General features: G+C 49.4%; 1 protein-coding gene across 2 annotated transcripts in view; it reads right to left on the bottom strand.

Moving 5' to 3' along the window:
* Positions 1 to 17401, bottom strand: part of LOC105480668 (phosphatidylinositol 4-kinase alpha) — a 146876-nt gene that overhangs the window by 40422 nt on the left and 89053 nt on the right. For both annotated transcript variants that reach the window (XM_071080046.1, XM_071080047.1), the window contains exons 21-29: positions 17257 to 17393; positions 16974 to 17107; positions 13096 to 13178; positions 7410 to 7480; positions 7205 to 7329; positions 5883 to 5964; positions 5502 to 5585; positions 3858 to 3947; positions 1520 to 1639 (exon numbers count right to left, since the gene is read on the bottom strand). In XM_071080046.1, the coding sequence (XP_070936147.1) occupies positions 1520 to 1639; positions 3858 to 3947; positions 5502 to 5585; positions 5883 to 5964; positions 7205 to 7329; positions 7410 to 7480; positions 13096 to 13178; positions 16974 to 17107; positions 17257 to 17393 (926 nt within the window). The remainder of the gene's footprint in view (positions 1 to 1519; positions 1640 to 3857; positions 3948 to 5501; positions 5586 to 5882; positions 5965 to 7204; positions 7330 to 7409; positions 7481 to 13095; positions 13179 to 16973; positions 17108 to 17256; positions 17394 to 17401) is intronic.

The following is a 17401-nucleotide window of genomic DNA, read 5'->3' as shown; positions in this document are numbered from 1 at the left end:
TAAGGCAGGAGAATCGCTTGAACCAGGGAGGTGGAGGTTGCAGTGAGCCGAGATGGTGCCACCTGCACTCCAGCCTGGGCGACGGAGCAAGACTCTGTCTTGGAAAACAAAAATAAAATAAAATAAAATAAATTCACACCATTCTCCTGCCCAGCTGGGACTACAGATGCCCGCCACCACGCCCAGATAATTTTTTATATTTTTAGTAGAGATGGGGTTTCACCGTGTTGGCCAGGCTGGTCTCAATCTCCTGACCTCGTGATCCGCCTGCCTTGGGATTACAGGCGTGAGCCAACCGTGCCCGGCCCCAGAATTAACGTTTAAATATTTAAAAAAATAAGTTAGAGAAAATCTAACATATCGAATTTTCTGGGGAAAAAGAACAAAATCCTTTAGGCAAAACAGATTTTTCACAAATCAGCTGGTTAGAGTCTAGAAGAGGCTTACAAATGGGAACACATTCTATTTTATGTAATAAAGTTTTGCTCCTACCACCCCCAAAAAGGAAGAGGCTTATGACTGTCATAAACACTTACAGTCAATGAGTTCCACCTCTGGTCTCTGTGGCCACCCAGTGGCCGAGACACCCAGGTCAGCGCACTGATACCTGGTGCCCCATCAGAGTAGGAGGCCTGGGGCGGGTGACCCTGCAGGTGCAGGCTGGACCCAGCTCGACCATGTTTGCTACGCTGGTGTCTTTAGAGATAGTGCAGTGACCTCGAGGGAAGTGTCCTGATAGCAAAATGAGGCGAGAAGACACCAGCCTTCTCCGGCATAGCTTCAGGCCCCAGAAAGGCCAGAGGGCACTCAGGCCCCTCTCTCCTGCTGGTATCCCAGGGGAGGCCTGTCACCCTTCCTCCTGGGTGCTCAGCCTCTGCACCTCCACATATCCCATCCCACACTCCATTCGGAGAGAGTTGGGAAGAACACATGGCCAGGCTCTAGATTGATTAACCAACAGAATCTCTGTGACCAGCCCCAGTCACATGGCCAGGTGGAACTGCCTGCTTTAATCCTATTTAACTCTAAGCTCTAATTTAACTTCAGAAAGTATTGCTGTGTGAACCCTCTGTCCTCTAGATTAATCTCTAGCAGAACAAGAAGCTGAAGGCATTCATGTGCAGCTCAGCACCTGCAGAAAAGAGAACTGTTCAGGAGTCCAGTACATGCTCCAGATAAGCGTAACTGTGGCATCGCACTGCCTGTGTCCAGCAGAGCTCTGTTTCCATCCTCTCACATGGGGACATTCAAATAAAAAACTAATCATTGTCATATCAAGCGCTGATCCCCATAAATCCATATATTAAAAAAAAAAAAGCACAATAAGGAAACACTCATTTCAATGGCCACCTCTTCTTTGGGCTAGGGTGAGGCTTGCACGACTACTATTGTCAACAGACATCCACAGCACCCTGCATGTACTCGGTGCACGTCATGAAAAGCGACAGCTCTAGGCCTTCCCCTGCACTGTGGCTCCTATGGTCTAAGGGTCACTGCTCTCCAGAAGGCTCGCACGTACCCCGAGAGTTGTGTTCTGCTTGTTGTAGCCAGCAAAGTGAAGGATGCTCTCAGTGGCCATGGCCAGTCCCGTGTGCTGGGACAGTCCTGACACCCAGTTCTGATGTTTGTTCAGATATTCCTGAAATAGGAAAAACACACGGGGTTTCAGTTATTTTTTAGAGGCAGGGTCTTCTCGCTCTGTCACACAGGCTGGAGTGTGGTGGCATGATCATGGCTCATGGCAGCCTCGACCTCTTAGGCTCAAGCTATCCTCCCACCTCAGCTTCCCAAGTAGCTGGGACACACCAACAAGCTTGGCTAATTTTGTAATTTTTTGTAGAGATGGTGTCTCACTATATTGCTCAGGTTGGTCTTGAATTCCTGGGCTCAAGTGATCCTCCCGCCTCAGCATCCCAAAATGTCAGGATTACCAGCATGAGCCACTGTGCCTGGCCTTGCTATTTCATTTAAAGGGGAAAATAAAACTTTATAAATTAAGGTGTGGGCTAATGGACCAAACACTGGGTTTCTGTCCTGGGTCTGCCCCTCCCTAGCTAGCTGTGGGACTGTCAGTAAGTCAAAGCCCCTCTCTGATCAGCTACTGCTCATCTGACTGAGGACGAGGCCAATTCCCCAAGCGGCAGTCATGCAGTCACTGCGGTGTTGCACCATCAACGGGGGAGGGCCACTTATTCTTTCAGCATATCCTTGCTGAGCATCTGCTGTGGTAAATAAGGCAAATAAGGCACAAAGCCTTGGCCTTGTGGTCAACAGACAGGTAGTGTGGTGTGGAGCCTCGGTTCTCCTACTGCAGTATCCTGGCAGCCCGGCCTGGGTGAGCTGGACAGCAGGAACAAAGAACAACACCTGTGTCCACCTGGCCACCCAGTGGGAGAAGGGTGCTGGGCAATGGGATACCTGGCAGAGCCCAGAGGTGTGAGGGAGGCCTCCTGCTCTGGGCACCACAGGGGGCTCAGTACTGCAGGAGTACCAAGGACAAGGGTCTCAAGGGTGGGGGCAAGCCTGGGCCAGATGCAGGCCAGGCGGGAAAGGCCTCCAGGACCATGCAAAGGTGTTTACAGGCGTGAACCAATTAATTCCCTTAAGAAGAATGTACAGGAGCATGTACATGCAGAATTGTCTCAATGGTTTTGGGGGACTCCTGGAGCCTCAGAAACCCATCCTTGGACACCATGGTGATGAAGAGTGACTAATGATCAAGTTTAAAAGGGAAGCACACTGACCAGCTATCCTAGTAAAAGCAGACTACTCTGGTGGGTGGAGGAGAGGACAGATTTGGGGAAGGCTGAGGCAGGGCATGGAGGGTGGGGAGTAAGCGCACTGCAGGGGATGTGAAAGGGCAGGCCAGAGGCACGCCAAGGGGACACCTGGTGGAAAAATCAAGACCGCTTCAAGCCTTTTCATTTTCCATTTCCTTCTTAGGCCAGACATGCCTGAGACAGTAAAAAGCTCTATCAGCTGCTTTTTTTGTCCACTTAAACTTTCTAGGCATCAGAGGGGGCCTCCCCTTTTCAGACGACAGACAGCCTTGCGACCTGAGGCCCTTTTGCTGTAAATGAACAAGGGGAAATCATTTCTTGCCACTGCGCTTCCACACAGCTCCCAGGGCTCTTGGAGCTGGCTGCTCTATCCTCCCTGGATTCCACAACCAGAAACACTTTTGAACTTGTTTCATCTTTAAAGTGCTGCCAAGGTCAACCTCACGAGCAGCTCCTCTCAGCACAACCACTCTCTGTTAACACAGATTCCTTCTAGAGGTATTTTTCTCATCTTTGATTCCTTTTAAGGCAATTATTTCCTCTCACACCCTGTGGCATCACATGGTTTACCTCGTGGTCATCTGAGTTTCCAAGCCAGTGTTTTTGTCTGAGACTCCCATGCACCTCCATGTGCAGCTTATGTGGAGCTTTACTGGGACACAAGTCCCCAACTCTGCCTCTGCTCCACCAGCCTTGGTCAGGCCCCCACCTTTGGGCATAGGTGCCAATAATGCACTTGGCCCTTAGAGATGCTGCCATCTGGCAGCCTCCCACATCCACCACACCAGCCCGTGCTCTCTTGTGAGCAGCTCCCAAGTCCTGCCACAGTCCTGCCACCTCACCTGGTATGAGCTGTCAGATGCCCTCCTTGTGCCCTGGCCAGCACTCATCCCACAGGCGCTCCTAACACAGAGCAGCCTCTGAGGCATCTATTATTCTCAGGCCCTAGACTGATGTTTTCGGTCTCCATTCACACTAGTGCTATTTGGATTTTGAGTTATCCATGTCTCTGTAAAGCTTTTTGGGGAGCTTGAAGGAGCTTATGGAGACTGCAGTTTGATGGTTTCAAGAAAGTACCTGCAGGTGGGACTTGGTGACGGTAGGTGCCCACTTCATGGCCTCCTGCAGGATCATCCCACAGCGTGCAGCGAAGTCCTTCACAATGCTCTGGAAGAGGGTGAAGTTGCTTCTCAACAACCCAAAGTCGTTTCATCTGAGCTGCTGTAGTGACTGTCATGGGCTGAACTGTCTCCCCAAATCCCTATGCTGCGCCTTAACTGGTACCAGTACCTCAGAGCAGAGCTCATTTGGAGACAGGGCTTTAAAGAGGTGATTCAATTAAAAGGCCAACAGGGTAGGTCCTGATCCAATCTGGACAGTATCCTTCCTTACATGTGTGGAGGGGAAATCTGGACCCACAGAAATACTGGAGCAGCGAGGAGGGTGTGCACAGAGGGAAGAACACGTAAGGACATAAGGAGAAGGCTGCCATTCACAAGCTAAGGAGAGGTCTCCGCAGAAACCAGTTCTGCGGACACTTTGATTTTACACTTCGGCCCTCAGAACTGTAAGACAATAAATGTCTGTCCTTTAAAGCTGCCCAGTCCATTGTCTTTTGCTACAGCAACCCAAGAGACTAGCACAGTCACTAAGTTTGAACCTCAGGGCGCCTGGGGCCAGGAAGCCCACACACACTGTGGTCTGTAATTCCGGCACAAGGTTTGTGGCAGAATCTACATGAGTAACATGTCACAGAGCCACTGTGCAACTTGTGTCCTGGGTCTGGGACTGGACGGAAGGGCAGGCTCTGGGTGGCAAAATTCTCTTCAGTGCCACACCACTCTGTGGGAAACTCGCCATTGACAGCTGGTCTGGAAGGGAGGTCCAGAGGTAGGATATGACTCAGCCCAGGCTGAAGGAGCTGTGAGCTGAGTTTCAGTCTTGCCATAGTGAGGGCTCTGAGACCGAGTTGGGGAGAGGAGAGACCCAGTATATCCTCCTCTTTTGGAGTGATTTATTCTGCCAGTTTCCCCATGGGATAGCACAAGTCAAAGGCATGTTCCCCTATTACCACAATAATAAAATGTCAGTGCACCTCAGAGAAGTGAAGTCCAGGCCGGGCGCGGTGGCTCAAGCCTGTAATCCCAGCACTTTGGGAGGCCGAGACGGGCGGATCACGAGGTCAGGAGATCGAGACCATCCTGGCTAACAGTGAAACCCCGTCTCTACTAAAAATACAAAAACTTAGCCGGGCGAGGTGGCAGGCGCCTGTAGTCCCAGCTACTCGGGAGGCTGAGGCAGGAGAATGGCGTGAACCCGAGAGGCGGAGCTTGCGGTGAGCTGAGATCCGGCCACTGCACTCCAGCCTGGGTGACAGAGCGAGACTCCGTCTCAAAAAAAAAAAAAAAAAAAAAAAAAAAGAAGTGAAGTCCACCTGAAAATCATGCAGCTAAACTGAGGACACAGCTGAGTCAACATGGCTGAGGTGGGAGAGCTGGACTTGGAAGACAGAGCAACCTGGGGGCAGCCAGCTCCCCTTGCACACGATGGGGCCTGGTCTCCTCACTGGCTTGGTCTCCTCACTGGGGGATGTGGCCAGTACCACCCACACCTCAAATTGCTGGGGACTGGGTGAGCTCATGCAGGATGACCACCTTGTGGACATATTCAGGGAACTGTGGTAAAGATGGCCCTTAATGCAGGGGATCGTGTCAGGCCTACCTCACGGGCTTCGTATGTGTCAGGAACCGTGATCCGATAGGGGGCGTCGGGGATGTCATAGTAAGGCTGGTCCTTGTGAATATCCTGCAAGTACAGCGAGACTCCGTTTTGCAAACTGCCTTCCCCAAGTTGCCACTAGCAAGCACATGGGCCACCCCTTCCCACCAACTGTCTGTCTGTGACAGGCCTCCATACTTGATGCAACTTACTGCAAAACACCAGGTGAATTTGGGCCCCCTCACCCCCAACTTGACACCTGTAGCATTAATTAGGTTCAGGCTTATTGTCAGAGAAGCAAGCCACAACACAGGGCGGACAGGGCTGGCGGGGTGGTGGTAGTGCTGGTAGTGTTTGGGCCCTAGGTCTCCTGGGGACACTCACAGCGCTCAGGGACAGTGACAGGGTCTGCAGGATGTCCAGCATGGTCTTCAGCACAGTCCCGCTCCAGAGCAAGTGGGGAAACCTGCACAAAGAGCCGGCTCTCAGGACCAAGAGCCAAACCTCCAAGGAAGGTCTGCTTCTAGGAACCCCCTCAGCTGCCAGTCAGAGCCCATACCTGCTGCAGGCCAGCTGAAGGGGGAGGTCGGGAGGCCTTTGCAGCAGGATGCCTTGCCTCCTCAGGCTCACTGCAGCAAGGTGAGCAGTGCCTGGTCAGAAAGGCTCCCCAGGCCCCTGCCAGACCCACTTCTTAAGGCCAGACATGTCCCAAGTGACCTGCTATAAACCTGACACCAACTGCCTTGGTTATGCACTGGCCAGGGCACCCCTCACTTCCCAAAGCAATCCTCTTAGTTTCTGACCAGGGTTCTCCATTATTTCTCACATAATGGAGAAAACAGCAGTATCTACCTGACACCCTGGGGTAAGAGAGGCCAAGGGCTCTGATGGCCCCAGGGCTGAAGGAGAGGTGTCTCTGCACAGCTGTGACCCACCAGTGGCCCACTGCTCAGGAGGCCCAGCTCAGACACACACCACGTGTGTGCTGGACTCATTTTCATGACCCTTGGCTGGCTCCTGACTACCCTTGATGGTGCCGCTGCCTGGACCAGGCACACAGCATCTGCAACAGGCTCCAGAACCGCTGGATACCTCTGGGGAGCCGTAGGCAGCCTCCGTCTGGGTGTTTTGCTGCCTCTGGCCTTCTCACCTTGGAGAAGCTGGCCCAGCCCACCTCTGAGAGTTCTCATCAGTGTGGGGACATGTCCCAAGAGGGTCTCTTTTGGCTCCCAGCACAAAGAGTGTATAGCAGAGAAGGGGCTGTGTGGGCTTTTGTTCCTGAGAAGCCCAAAGATACTGATTCTACCAGGGGACCTCAGGCTGGGCCCTGGGCTAGAAGATGGTGCACCAGGTCTTGCCAGGGTACATTCAACAAAATAACTGTTCTTCAAAAGTGTCAAAGTCACAAAAGACATTGACAGACTGAGGAGTCAGGGTGGGTGGGATTGAGAGACACAGTGATGTGGCACCCAGCAAACGTGCTGTAAGTAACATTAACAGCTCAGAATGAACAGAAGTTTCTGGACCAAAATTCAGACACCTCAGCAAACTCACTGACATTGGAGGGAGGCTGCATCGCCTTAAGAGTTTTCATTCTGACTCCAATTTTTCCTAGGCTAATAATACAAGGATGATATTTCCCGGCATTTGAAATCACAGAAGTATATAAACATACACACAAAACATTAGCAGGAAAATGAGCTTACTTATCCACCAGACCAGACAGATACTTGTCTGCCACCCTCCTTATCCTCTTGTGAATGTGGTTAAAGTTCACCAACAGGAACTGAGCGTGCCGCTCCAGCTCCTCCTCGTTCTCCTTGGTCTTGGCCTAGAGATGCAAAAGAAACAGGTACAGCAGTGCCCCAGGTGCCTCCAGCAGACAGACGCATTCATGCAGGAGAGGCTTACTTTATCTGCCATCATGTTCAGGAAGGCATCGAATACTTTGTCGGCGACTGCAATCACACACTGCATCATCCCTGAAACAAGAAGGTTTCCACAGATAAGGTGCAGCAACAGAGAGAGAATACTAGCAACTTTCAATCATTTTCTTTTGAAATGATTTCAGACTTACAGAGTGGCAAAGACAGCACAGAGCTCCCATATACCCTTCACCCAGCTCCCCTGGATTTTAACATCTGCAGTAACCAGGCTGATGTGTCAAAACTGAGTCAGATATTGATATAATCCTATTACCTAAACTTCAGACTTCGTCTGGATTTTCCATGCCTCCCACACGTGCCCCTCTTCTGTTTCAGCATCCAACCCAGGACACCAGATCGCATTTAATCTCTGTGTCTCCTACTCCCCTCCAATATGTGGTGACTCCTCAGTCTGTCAATGTCTTTTGTCACTTTGACACTTTTGAAGAACAGTTATTTTGTTGAATGTTCCCTAATTTAGGTTTGTCTGATGCTTGCCCACGATTAGACCAGGGTTACAGGATTTGGGGGAGAACTCCATAGAGTGGATGTGCTCTTTTGTTTTGAGATCGAGTCTCACTGTGTTGCCCAGGCTGGAGTGCGGTGGCATGATTTTGGCTCACTGCAAGCTCCACCTCCTGGGTTCACACCATTCTCCTGCCTTAGTCTCCCGAGTAGCTGGGACTACAGGCGCCTGTCACCATGCCTGGCTAATTTTTTGTATTTTTAGTAGAGACAGAGTTTCACCATGTTGGCCAAGATGGTCTCGATCTCCTGACCTCGTGATCCGCCCGCCTTGGCCTTTCAAAGTGCTGGGATTACAGGCGTGAGCCACCGCACCTGGCCCGGATGTGCTCTTTCTGCATCACGTAAGGGGTATGTGGTAACAGTATCTCTTATTACTGGTGAAGCTAACCTTGACCACTTGGTTTGAGTTACCATTTTTCCCTTTTTCTATTTTTTTTGAGACAGGGTCTCATTTTGTTGCTCAGGCTGGAGTGCAATGGTGAGATCATAGCTCAGCTACAACCTTGAACTCCCAGGCTCAAGGGATCCTCCCACCTCAGCCTCCCTGGCGGCTGGGATTATAGATCTACAACACCATGCCCAGCTAATTTTTAAATTTTTGTAGAGACTGGGGGTCTCACTATGTAGCCCAGGCTGGTCTTGAACTCCTGGGTCAAGCAATCCTTCTGCCTCAGCCTCCCAAGGTGCTAAGATTACAGGTGTGAGCCACCATGTCCGGTCCCCTTTCTCCATTCTTTTTTTTTTTTTTTTTTGAGACGGAGTCTCGCTCTGTCGCCCAGGCTGGAGTGCAGTGGCTGGATCTCAGCTCACTGCAAGCTCCGCCTCCCGGGTTCACGCCATTCTCCGGCCTCAGCCTCCCGAGTAGCTGGGACTACAGGCGCCCGCCACCTCGCCCGGCTAGTTTTTTGTATTTCTTAATAGAGATGGGGTTTCACCGTGTTAGCCAGGATGGTCTCAATCTCCTGACCTCGTGATCCGCCCGTCTCGGCCTCCCAAAGTGCTGGGATTACAGGCTTGAGCCACCGCGCCCGGCCCCCCTTTCTCCATTCTTTAGAAGAAAGTCACTAAGGACAGCCCACACTCAGAGCCAAGGAATTAAGGGCTACCACCTGAAAGAAATTTGTGGATGAGAATTACAGCCACCATAGTGATTGATATTTTGGGGAAGATACTTTGAAGTTATGCAGACATCATGTTTCTCTTTAAGATTTTGCCCATTTACTTTGGCATCCATGAATGAATTCTGCCTGCAGTAGTTACTATGGTTGTCACAAGAATTTTCTATTTTCCTTGTTCTTTCTACTTTTTAAAAAGTGTTGGCCAAGCACGGTGGCTTACGCCCGTAATCCCAGCACTTTGAGAGGCCAAGGTGGGTGAATCACGAGGTCAGGAGTTCGAGACCAGCCTGGTCAACATGGTGAAACCCCGTCTCTACTAAAAATACAAAAATTAGCCATGCATGGTAGCGCACCACTGTAATCCCAGCTACTTGGGAGGCTGAGGCAGGAGAAGGGCCTGACCCTGAGAGGCAGAGGTTGCAGTGAGCCGAGATTGTGCCACTGCACTCTAGCCTGGGTGACAGAGTGAGACTCCATCTCAAAACAAAACAAAACAAAAATTTATTTTTTAGGGACAGGGTATCACTTTGTTGCCTAGGCTGGTCTTGAACTCCTGGGCTCAAGCGCTCCTCCTGCCTTGGCTTCCCAAAATGCTAGGATTACAGGCATGAGCCACTGTGCCCAGCCCCTTCTATTTTTATTAATAGTAGTTGGAATTCTGTAAGGAAGGTTCAGCCTTTTTCCCCATTTTTAATTTATTTGATAGTCTAATCATTACAGAACCGTGGATTTTTATTTGTTGGGTTATAATCCAATACTATTTATTCTGTTCAAATCATTCCAGCTTTGGCCACTGGGAGTTCTTTCAGGCTGGCTCCTGTGTCATTTGGACAGGCCCCATGTCTTCTCTTTTCTTCTTTATTGGTGTATCCTTACTTTCTGGTGCAACAGGGTGCCCCAGGCTCATCCTGTACAGGCTCCCTAGAATCAACCATTTCTCCATGGAGCCCTGGTTCCTTTTATTGGAGAATACTAATTAGAAACCAAGATCTGGGCCGGGCGCGGTGGCTCAAGCCTGTAATCCCAGCACTTTGGGAGGCCAAGGCGGGTGGATCACGAGGTCAGGAGATCGAGACTATCCTGGCTAACATGGTGAAACCCCGTCTCTACTAAAAATACAAAAAACTAGCCGGGCGTGGTGGCGGGCGCCTGTAGTCTCAGCTACTTGGGAGGCTGAGGCGGGAGAATGGCGTGAACCCGGGAGGCGGAGCTTGCAGTGAGCCGAGATCACGCCACTACACTCCAGCCTGGGAGACACAGCGAGACTCTGTCTCAAAAAAAAAAAAAAAAAAAAAACCAAGATCTGAGCACCGGATATGCTCACTGTTACAGGGGTGCCAAGTAGGCTGTAAAAGGCAACAGAATGGGCCAGGCACAGTGGCTCACGCCTGTAATCCCAGCACTTTGGGAGGCTGAGGTGGGTGGATCACTTGAGGCCAGCAGTTCGAGACCAGCCTGGCAACATGGTGAAACCCCGTCTCTAGTAAAAACACAAAAATTAGCTGGGTGTGGTGGTGCACACCTGTAATTCCAGCTACTTGGGAGGCTAGGGCACAAGAATCACTTGAGCCTGGGTGGTGGAGGTTGCAGTGAGCTGAGATTGTGCTACTGCACTCTAGGCTGGGAGACGGGGCAAGACACTGTCTCAAAAAAAAGAAAGAAAAGAAAAAGCAACAGAACACAGTGATCATCACAGTGCAGATGAAGAACTGTAATAAAATGCCAATTCACACTCCATCATGCTGTTTTCTCTATCCAGTGTTTTTAATTTGCATGACTACATGCCAGGTCTGCCCTCTGCCTCCAGGCAGAGAGACAAGGCAGGTGCTATCAGCTTTGCACCTCATGCCCAGCATGGAGCCTGAGACATAAAGAGGCCTTTCATAGATATTTTTTATGAAGGTAAGCGGGACCTCAGCAATCTGAAAAGTTGTCAGTGTGACCTGGACAGATGCTCAAGGGTAGTGAGAGGCTGCTTTCTTTTTTTTTTTCTGAGACAGTCTCGCTTTGTCACCCAGGCTGGAGTGCAGTGGTACGTTCTTGGCTCACTGCAAGCTCTGCCTCCCAGGTTCACGCCATTCTCCTACCTCAGCCTCCTGAGTAGCTGGGACTACAGGGTGCCTGCCACTACGCCCGGCTAATTTTTTGTATTTTTAGTAGAGAGGGGGTTTCACCATGTTAGCCAGGATAGTCTGGATCTCCTGACCTTGTGATCCACCCGCCTCCACCTCCCGAAGTGCTGGGATTACAGGTGTGAGCCACCACGCCCGGCTAAATTTTTTTATTTTTAGTAGAGATGGGGTTTCATCATGTTGGCCAGGCTGCTCTCGAACTCCTGACCTCAGGTGATCCACCCATCTCGGCCTCCCAAAGGGCTGGGATTACAGCCGTGAGCCACTGTGCCCAGCCTGATTTTTCAACAAAAGAAAAAATGGTACAAGTAGTTATCAGAAATAATTTCTCCATAGGCAAGAACAAGTTGATAGATTCACCAACCTATCAACGGCTTCCGGTGCGGAAAGGACTACACACTGCTAGTTGCACTTTCATTAATATTAAATTTGTCAATCTCAAGAATTTATCAATAAGCATGCCTCAAAGAATTTATTCATACAGTTAATCAAAATTTGTGGATTCTCCCCAATTCTCTTGCACACTTAAACATGATTTCACCATAATTGCAAAAATAATCAAATTATTCTAAGCATTTAATTAAAACTCAGGTCTAATATTTCAGCATCTTTTAAATTTTTGATTTTAAACACCTTATAAATCAGACTTCTTAGTGCCCTTACACTAAAACTGGCCAAAAAGTGCTTCTATGCAGTATTTAACTTTTTCCTTTGTTGTCTCTATTTTAATATCTTTTTATTGTCTAAATACATTTTTTTTTTTTGAGACGGAGTCTGGCTCTGTCTCCCGGGCTGGAGTGCAGTGGCCGGATCTCAGCTCACTGCAAGCTCCGCCCCCTGGGTTTATGCCATTCTCCTGCCTCAGCCTCCCGAGTAGCTGGGACTACAGGCGCCCGCCGCCTCGCCCGGCTAGTTTTTTTTTGTATTTTTTAGTAGAGACGGGGTTTCACCGTGTTCGCCAGGATGGTCTCGATCTCCTGACCTCGTGATCCGCCCGTCTCGGCCTCCCAAAGTGCTGGGATTACAGGCTTGAGCCACCGCGCCCGGCCTGTCTAAATACACTTTTATAAAACTACTTAATATTAGCCTTTTGTAATTTTAAAAATTTGAGGTATAATTTGCATATAATAAAATCCACAGCTCTTATGTGTTCAATTCCATGACTTAACAACTGTATACACTCATGCGACCACTACCCAAACAATCTAGAGGACACTTCCATCAATCCAGTCTCCTTGTACTCTTCCCAGTTTCCATCTCTCCTTTTTATTCTTATCTTAGCTTTGTCTTCATGGGGTTTTGGTAATTGTAACATTTTTATGCCTTCCTACAGTTTCCACCATTTCTCTGTCTTCCTAGGAGTTGGTTTTCTGGGCTAGGGCTGTTAACAGCTGAGGCCCTCTGTGCACTCAGGGTCTGACGACAAGTTGCATCTGGAATGCAGTGGCATGATCATAGCTCACTCTAACCTTGAACTCCTGGGCTCAAGCGATCCTCCCACTCAGCCTCCCGAGTAACTTGGGACTACAGGCACGAGCTACTGTGTTCCCTGCTCCTGACGTTAAAAAACCATGACTGCTCTCTGGCAACAGCAAGATGCTGCAGGTCCATCAGTGACCATCCGAGAAGCCCTGGTCCCTCTAGATGAGTGCTGGAGCACACCTGAGCATAGACAGTGGGCTAGAATGACCATCCTTCTTTTTGGGGCCCTTGCACCAGTGGCAGAACCATTAAGGTATACATTTGAAGGTTATATGTTTTATACTGATCTTTCTAATGTAGTATGTAACTTCATAAAACATTTTCTACATGTAGACAGAAAAGAGGAAGTAGTACTGCTTTTTATCCTATTAAAGTTCAATTCATCATGAAAGCACCACAATAATGAGCTTACCAGATTTGTCTTTCTGAATAGCTTTATCCTCAAAGTAGCAGAACATTACCTGGAAGCGATCAGGATCTGTTGAACGCAGTACCCTAAGAAGAAAACAGCTTTAGATAAATTTTGAAAAATCCAGGCCCTCCCTATCACAGATTTGACACCGCCCATAAGTGGTAAGGCTGTGAAGAACATTTGCCTTCTGCCATTCATAAGGGCGTACACTGACGTGGACTTTCTGGAGGGTGACGTGCACCATCTATTACACATTCCCATATTTTTCACTCCAGCAGCCCCACCATTAGGATATATCTTAAGGGTTACATGCATAAGGATTCTCCTAATAGCACTGATGGCATTACCCAAAATGGAAAGACTCTGAATGTCCATCAACAGAAGACTGGGCAGATAAGCCAAAGTACACCCATTCGATGACACATCATGCAGCCACCACACAAGAGGCAGCTCTCTACATGTGCTGTTACAAAAAAATGTCCGAGACATATATTAACAGAAAAAAGCAAGCTGCAGGGAACACATGTCCAGCATGATCCCACTGACAGGTTTCCTAAAGGCCTGTCTGTGCATGTGTATGTGTAGGCTACGCATGCTTGCCTATGCACAGAAAATTTCTAGAGGGAAATTAAGAGGCCATTAACAGTAGGATAGTAGAAACGAGGTATTCACATCTACTAAAGACAGGTGACACCTGTCTTTTTTCATCTTTAGCATCTTCTGTACTATTCCAGTGTTTCCTCTTTTCTTTTTTGTTTTACGCACCCTGTATATTTTTCTTTTATGGTAAAAAATATCTTTAACCTCAGGGGGAAAAGGAGAAAAAGGAAAAAGCGCATACACTTGTCCCATGGGTGCTGTAAAGGGCTGTTCAGAGTTCCAGGGGCTCCACTAAGGCAGCAGCGGCTTGGCAGGCCACGTCTTTTGGCCTCTGCGCCAGCCTGTCAAGAGTTAAGCCTCAGGAGGGCAGGCCAGGTGGCTTTCAGCACACGCATTCGAGTGTGCACGTGCACACACCTTTAACTTGATTTCCCAAATTCTCCACTTCGTGGTTTTAAAGTTCTCTCAATACCCAGTGGCTGGGAACCTGGGCCAAGTTCCTGAATAAAGGCTTTGAGGTTGCCTCTCTATGCTAATAGAGTGCCCTCAAGGGCCTGGTAGGCAGCCCGAGGTGGAAGGTGGGCTCACAGGAGCTGCTATGGGCTGCCTCTTAGAGTCTTCCTCTGCCAGTTAAGAGCCTGTCCTGAGAACCTGAGAAAATTACTCAGGGGCATACTTGTGGGAAAGGCAGAGGTAGCTTTGCCTTCAAACCACATGAGGTTGAGAGGGTCTGGAGATACCTCTTCTAGCCATGCATGCTGGGATGAAAGCCATGTTTTTGCTCTGTTTGGGTCTGGCTTGTTTTGTTTTGGCTGTTTTTTCTTTGAAAATATATTGTTCAGAAAAAAGACTACAAGCAGCTATACTAACAGGCTATAGGGGATGATGGTGAGGTCAGTGGTTTTTTTCTCTCTCTACTTATTTTGCAAGATTTTGCATAAATGTTCTGTTTTTCTGAGACAGTGTCTTTTGCCTAGGCTGGAGTGCAGTGGTTTGATCATAGCTCACTGCAGCCTCAACATCCTAGGCTTAAGCAACCCTCTTGCCTCAGCCTCCTAAGTAGCTGGGACTACAGGCATGTTCCACCACAACTGGCTAGGTTGTTTTTTTTTTTTTTTTTTTTTTTTTTTTGGGGGGGGGGTAGAGACAAGTTCTTGCTCTGTTGCACAAGTTCAAAACTTCCAGGCTCAAGTGATCCTCCCACCTCCCAAAGTGCTGGGATTATAGGCATGAGCCACTGCCTAGCCATTTGTTTTTTTGAGATAGAGTCTCACTCTGTCGCCCAGGTTGTAGTGCAGTGGCGCCATCTCAGCTCACTGCAACCTCTGCCTCCTGGGTTAAGCAATTCTCCTGCTTCAGCCTCCTGAGTAGCTGAGATTACAGGCATGTGCCACCACGCCCAGCTAATTTTTATATTTTTAGTAGAGACGGGGTTTCACCATGTTGGTCAGACCGGTCTCAAACTCCTGACCTCATGATCTGCCTGCCTCGGCCTCCCAAAGTGCTGAGATTACAGGTGTGAGTCACTGCGACCGGCCGCACTTAGCCATTTTTGTGTAATGTTCTTTATTTTTGAGATGGAGTCTCGGTCTGCTGCCCAGGCTGGAGGGCTGTGGTGCGATCTTGGCTCACTGTAAGCTCTACCTCACCTCCCGGGTTCATGCCATTCTCGTGCCTCAGCCTCCCGAGTAGCTGGGATTACAGGCACCTGCCACCACGTCTGGCTAATTTTTTGTATTTTTAGTAGAGACGGGGTTTCACCGTGTTAGCCAGGATGGTCTTGATCTCCTGACCTTGTGATCCACCCGCCTCCGCCTCCCAAAGTGCTGGGATTACAGGCGTGAGCCACCGCGCCTGGCTGCATGTGCAATGTTCTTATATTACTTTTATAACTGAAAATAAAGGACACTTTTTTCTTTTGAGATGGAGTTTCGCTCTGTTGCCCAGGCTTGAGCACAGTGGCATGATCCTGGCTCACTGCAACCTCTGCCTCCCGGGTTCAAGTGATTCTCTTGCCTCACTTGAGGCAAGTGAGGCAAGTGAGTGGCTGGGATTACAGGCGTCCGCCACCACGTCTGGCTAATTTTTGTATCTTTAGTAGAGACGGGGTTTTACCATGTTGGCCAGGCTGATCTTGAAACTGACCTCAGGTGATCCACTTGCCTTGGCCTCCCCAAAGTGCTGGGGTTACAGGTGTGAGCCACCATGTCCGGCCAAAATAAAAGACACTTATAATGAAAAAAGACCAAAGTCAAAACTCCCTTGGCTCTGTGGGACTTGGGGAGAATGGGTTTCCATATTTGGCTCTGTGTGGAGCCCTGGGCTGCTGAGGGCAGGGCGGAGGAGACTGAGCAGGAGGGTGGGGGTGCATTCTGATGCAACCAAAGCACTCTGCCTTCCTTTTATGTATTGAGCTTTCAAGGACTATTTTACCAGAGGGTTGGTGGCAACAAAGAAAGGCTAAAATAGTGTTTTCCAAATAGCCTTTCTTTTAGGACACTTTCTTTCTCAAATCATTTGTGAAAGGAATTATTCTACGACTTATCTGCACTCTCCCATGACTTAAGCTGAGTGTAATTTGACCTTTTCTTGATGACAGGAATCATCATTTTGTAGACAATGTACTCAGTTGCTATCCCAGGGTGCCTGAGGCCTCAGCACAGTGGGTCTGTATAACACCGCCTACCTCACAGGCATGTCGGGAGTGGTAAACGTGGGTAATGCAGCACAGTACCTGGTACAGCACAGGCACTCAATTCACGTTTACTTCTGAGGTCAACATGATAACAGCTGTAGCTCCAAAGAGTTACTACTGCTGTTAGGACTGCTGTGGCCACAGGTGTGTCCTGAGCGTCGGGCCACATGCAGGATTGTTTTGGAGCCGGCCCCACCTCATGTTGCATTTGCTGTTTGTACTCAACCGTGGTCCTGGGCAGCTCAGTGAGTGCCCTAGACACGCACTCAGTGAGGCTGGGTCCTCAGAAGGGCCTCGCTCAGCCCGTGGGCTGAGTTCACAACACTGACTGCGACTGCCCAGAAGCCTGTTTCCTATTAGAGAGGGGATAAGGCGGAGCTTAGATACTGGGAGGTGTTACCAGATGTGGTACTTGGTGGTCATGAATGAGGGGCATACGAGAAAAGTAGAAGGTGTTTTTGCTTGGTTTTTCAGAAAGTTTGCATGTCTTGGGAGGAGTTGAAAAAAGTCTCACGCTTACGAGGGCACAAAAATGAAAACCCTGCTCAAATGTGGATGTGCATGGTGGTGAAGGCACGTGTACCTCATGTACTCCAGCCGGTACACAGAGAGAAGGTAGGTGGACATGGCGAAGTCCAGCTTGTTGATGAGTGCGGACACTTCGGGAGGGGGGTCCAGCAGGTTGATGATGGTGCTGCGGAGCTCACTCAGCTCAGCCTGGAGGGAGAGAAACATCCAAGGGCTCAGGGGGCACCTCCCAGGACAAACAGGTCCCAGTGGCTGGCAACATGTGTTAATAATGGCAATGAAAGGATCTGCCCTAATTGGCCCAGAGAGCATGGTAAAAATGAGATGTGAATCCTTACAGGGGTGACTGTGTCGTTCTTCATGGCTGAGTTATACTGGAGGACGGACCGCAGTGGCTCCTTGCTGGGAAAGGTGAGCAGGGGGGACTTGGTGGCTATTTCACAGACCCCTTCGTACCACTCTTCCGGCCAGAGTCCTGCAATA

This window comes from Macaca nemestrina, chromosome 15 (assembly GCF_043159975.1).
Source record: "Macaca nemestrina isolate mMacNem1 chromosome 15, mMacNem.hap1, whole genome shotgun sequence".
NCBI lineage: Eukaryota > Metazoa > Chordata > Mammalia > Primates > Cercopithecidae > Macaca > Macaca nemestrina.
This window is presented reverse-complemented; position numbering and strand designations above follow the sequence as displayed.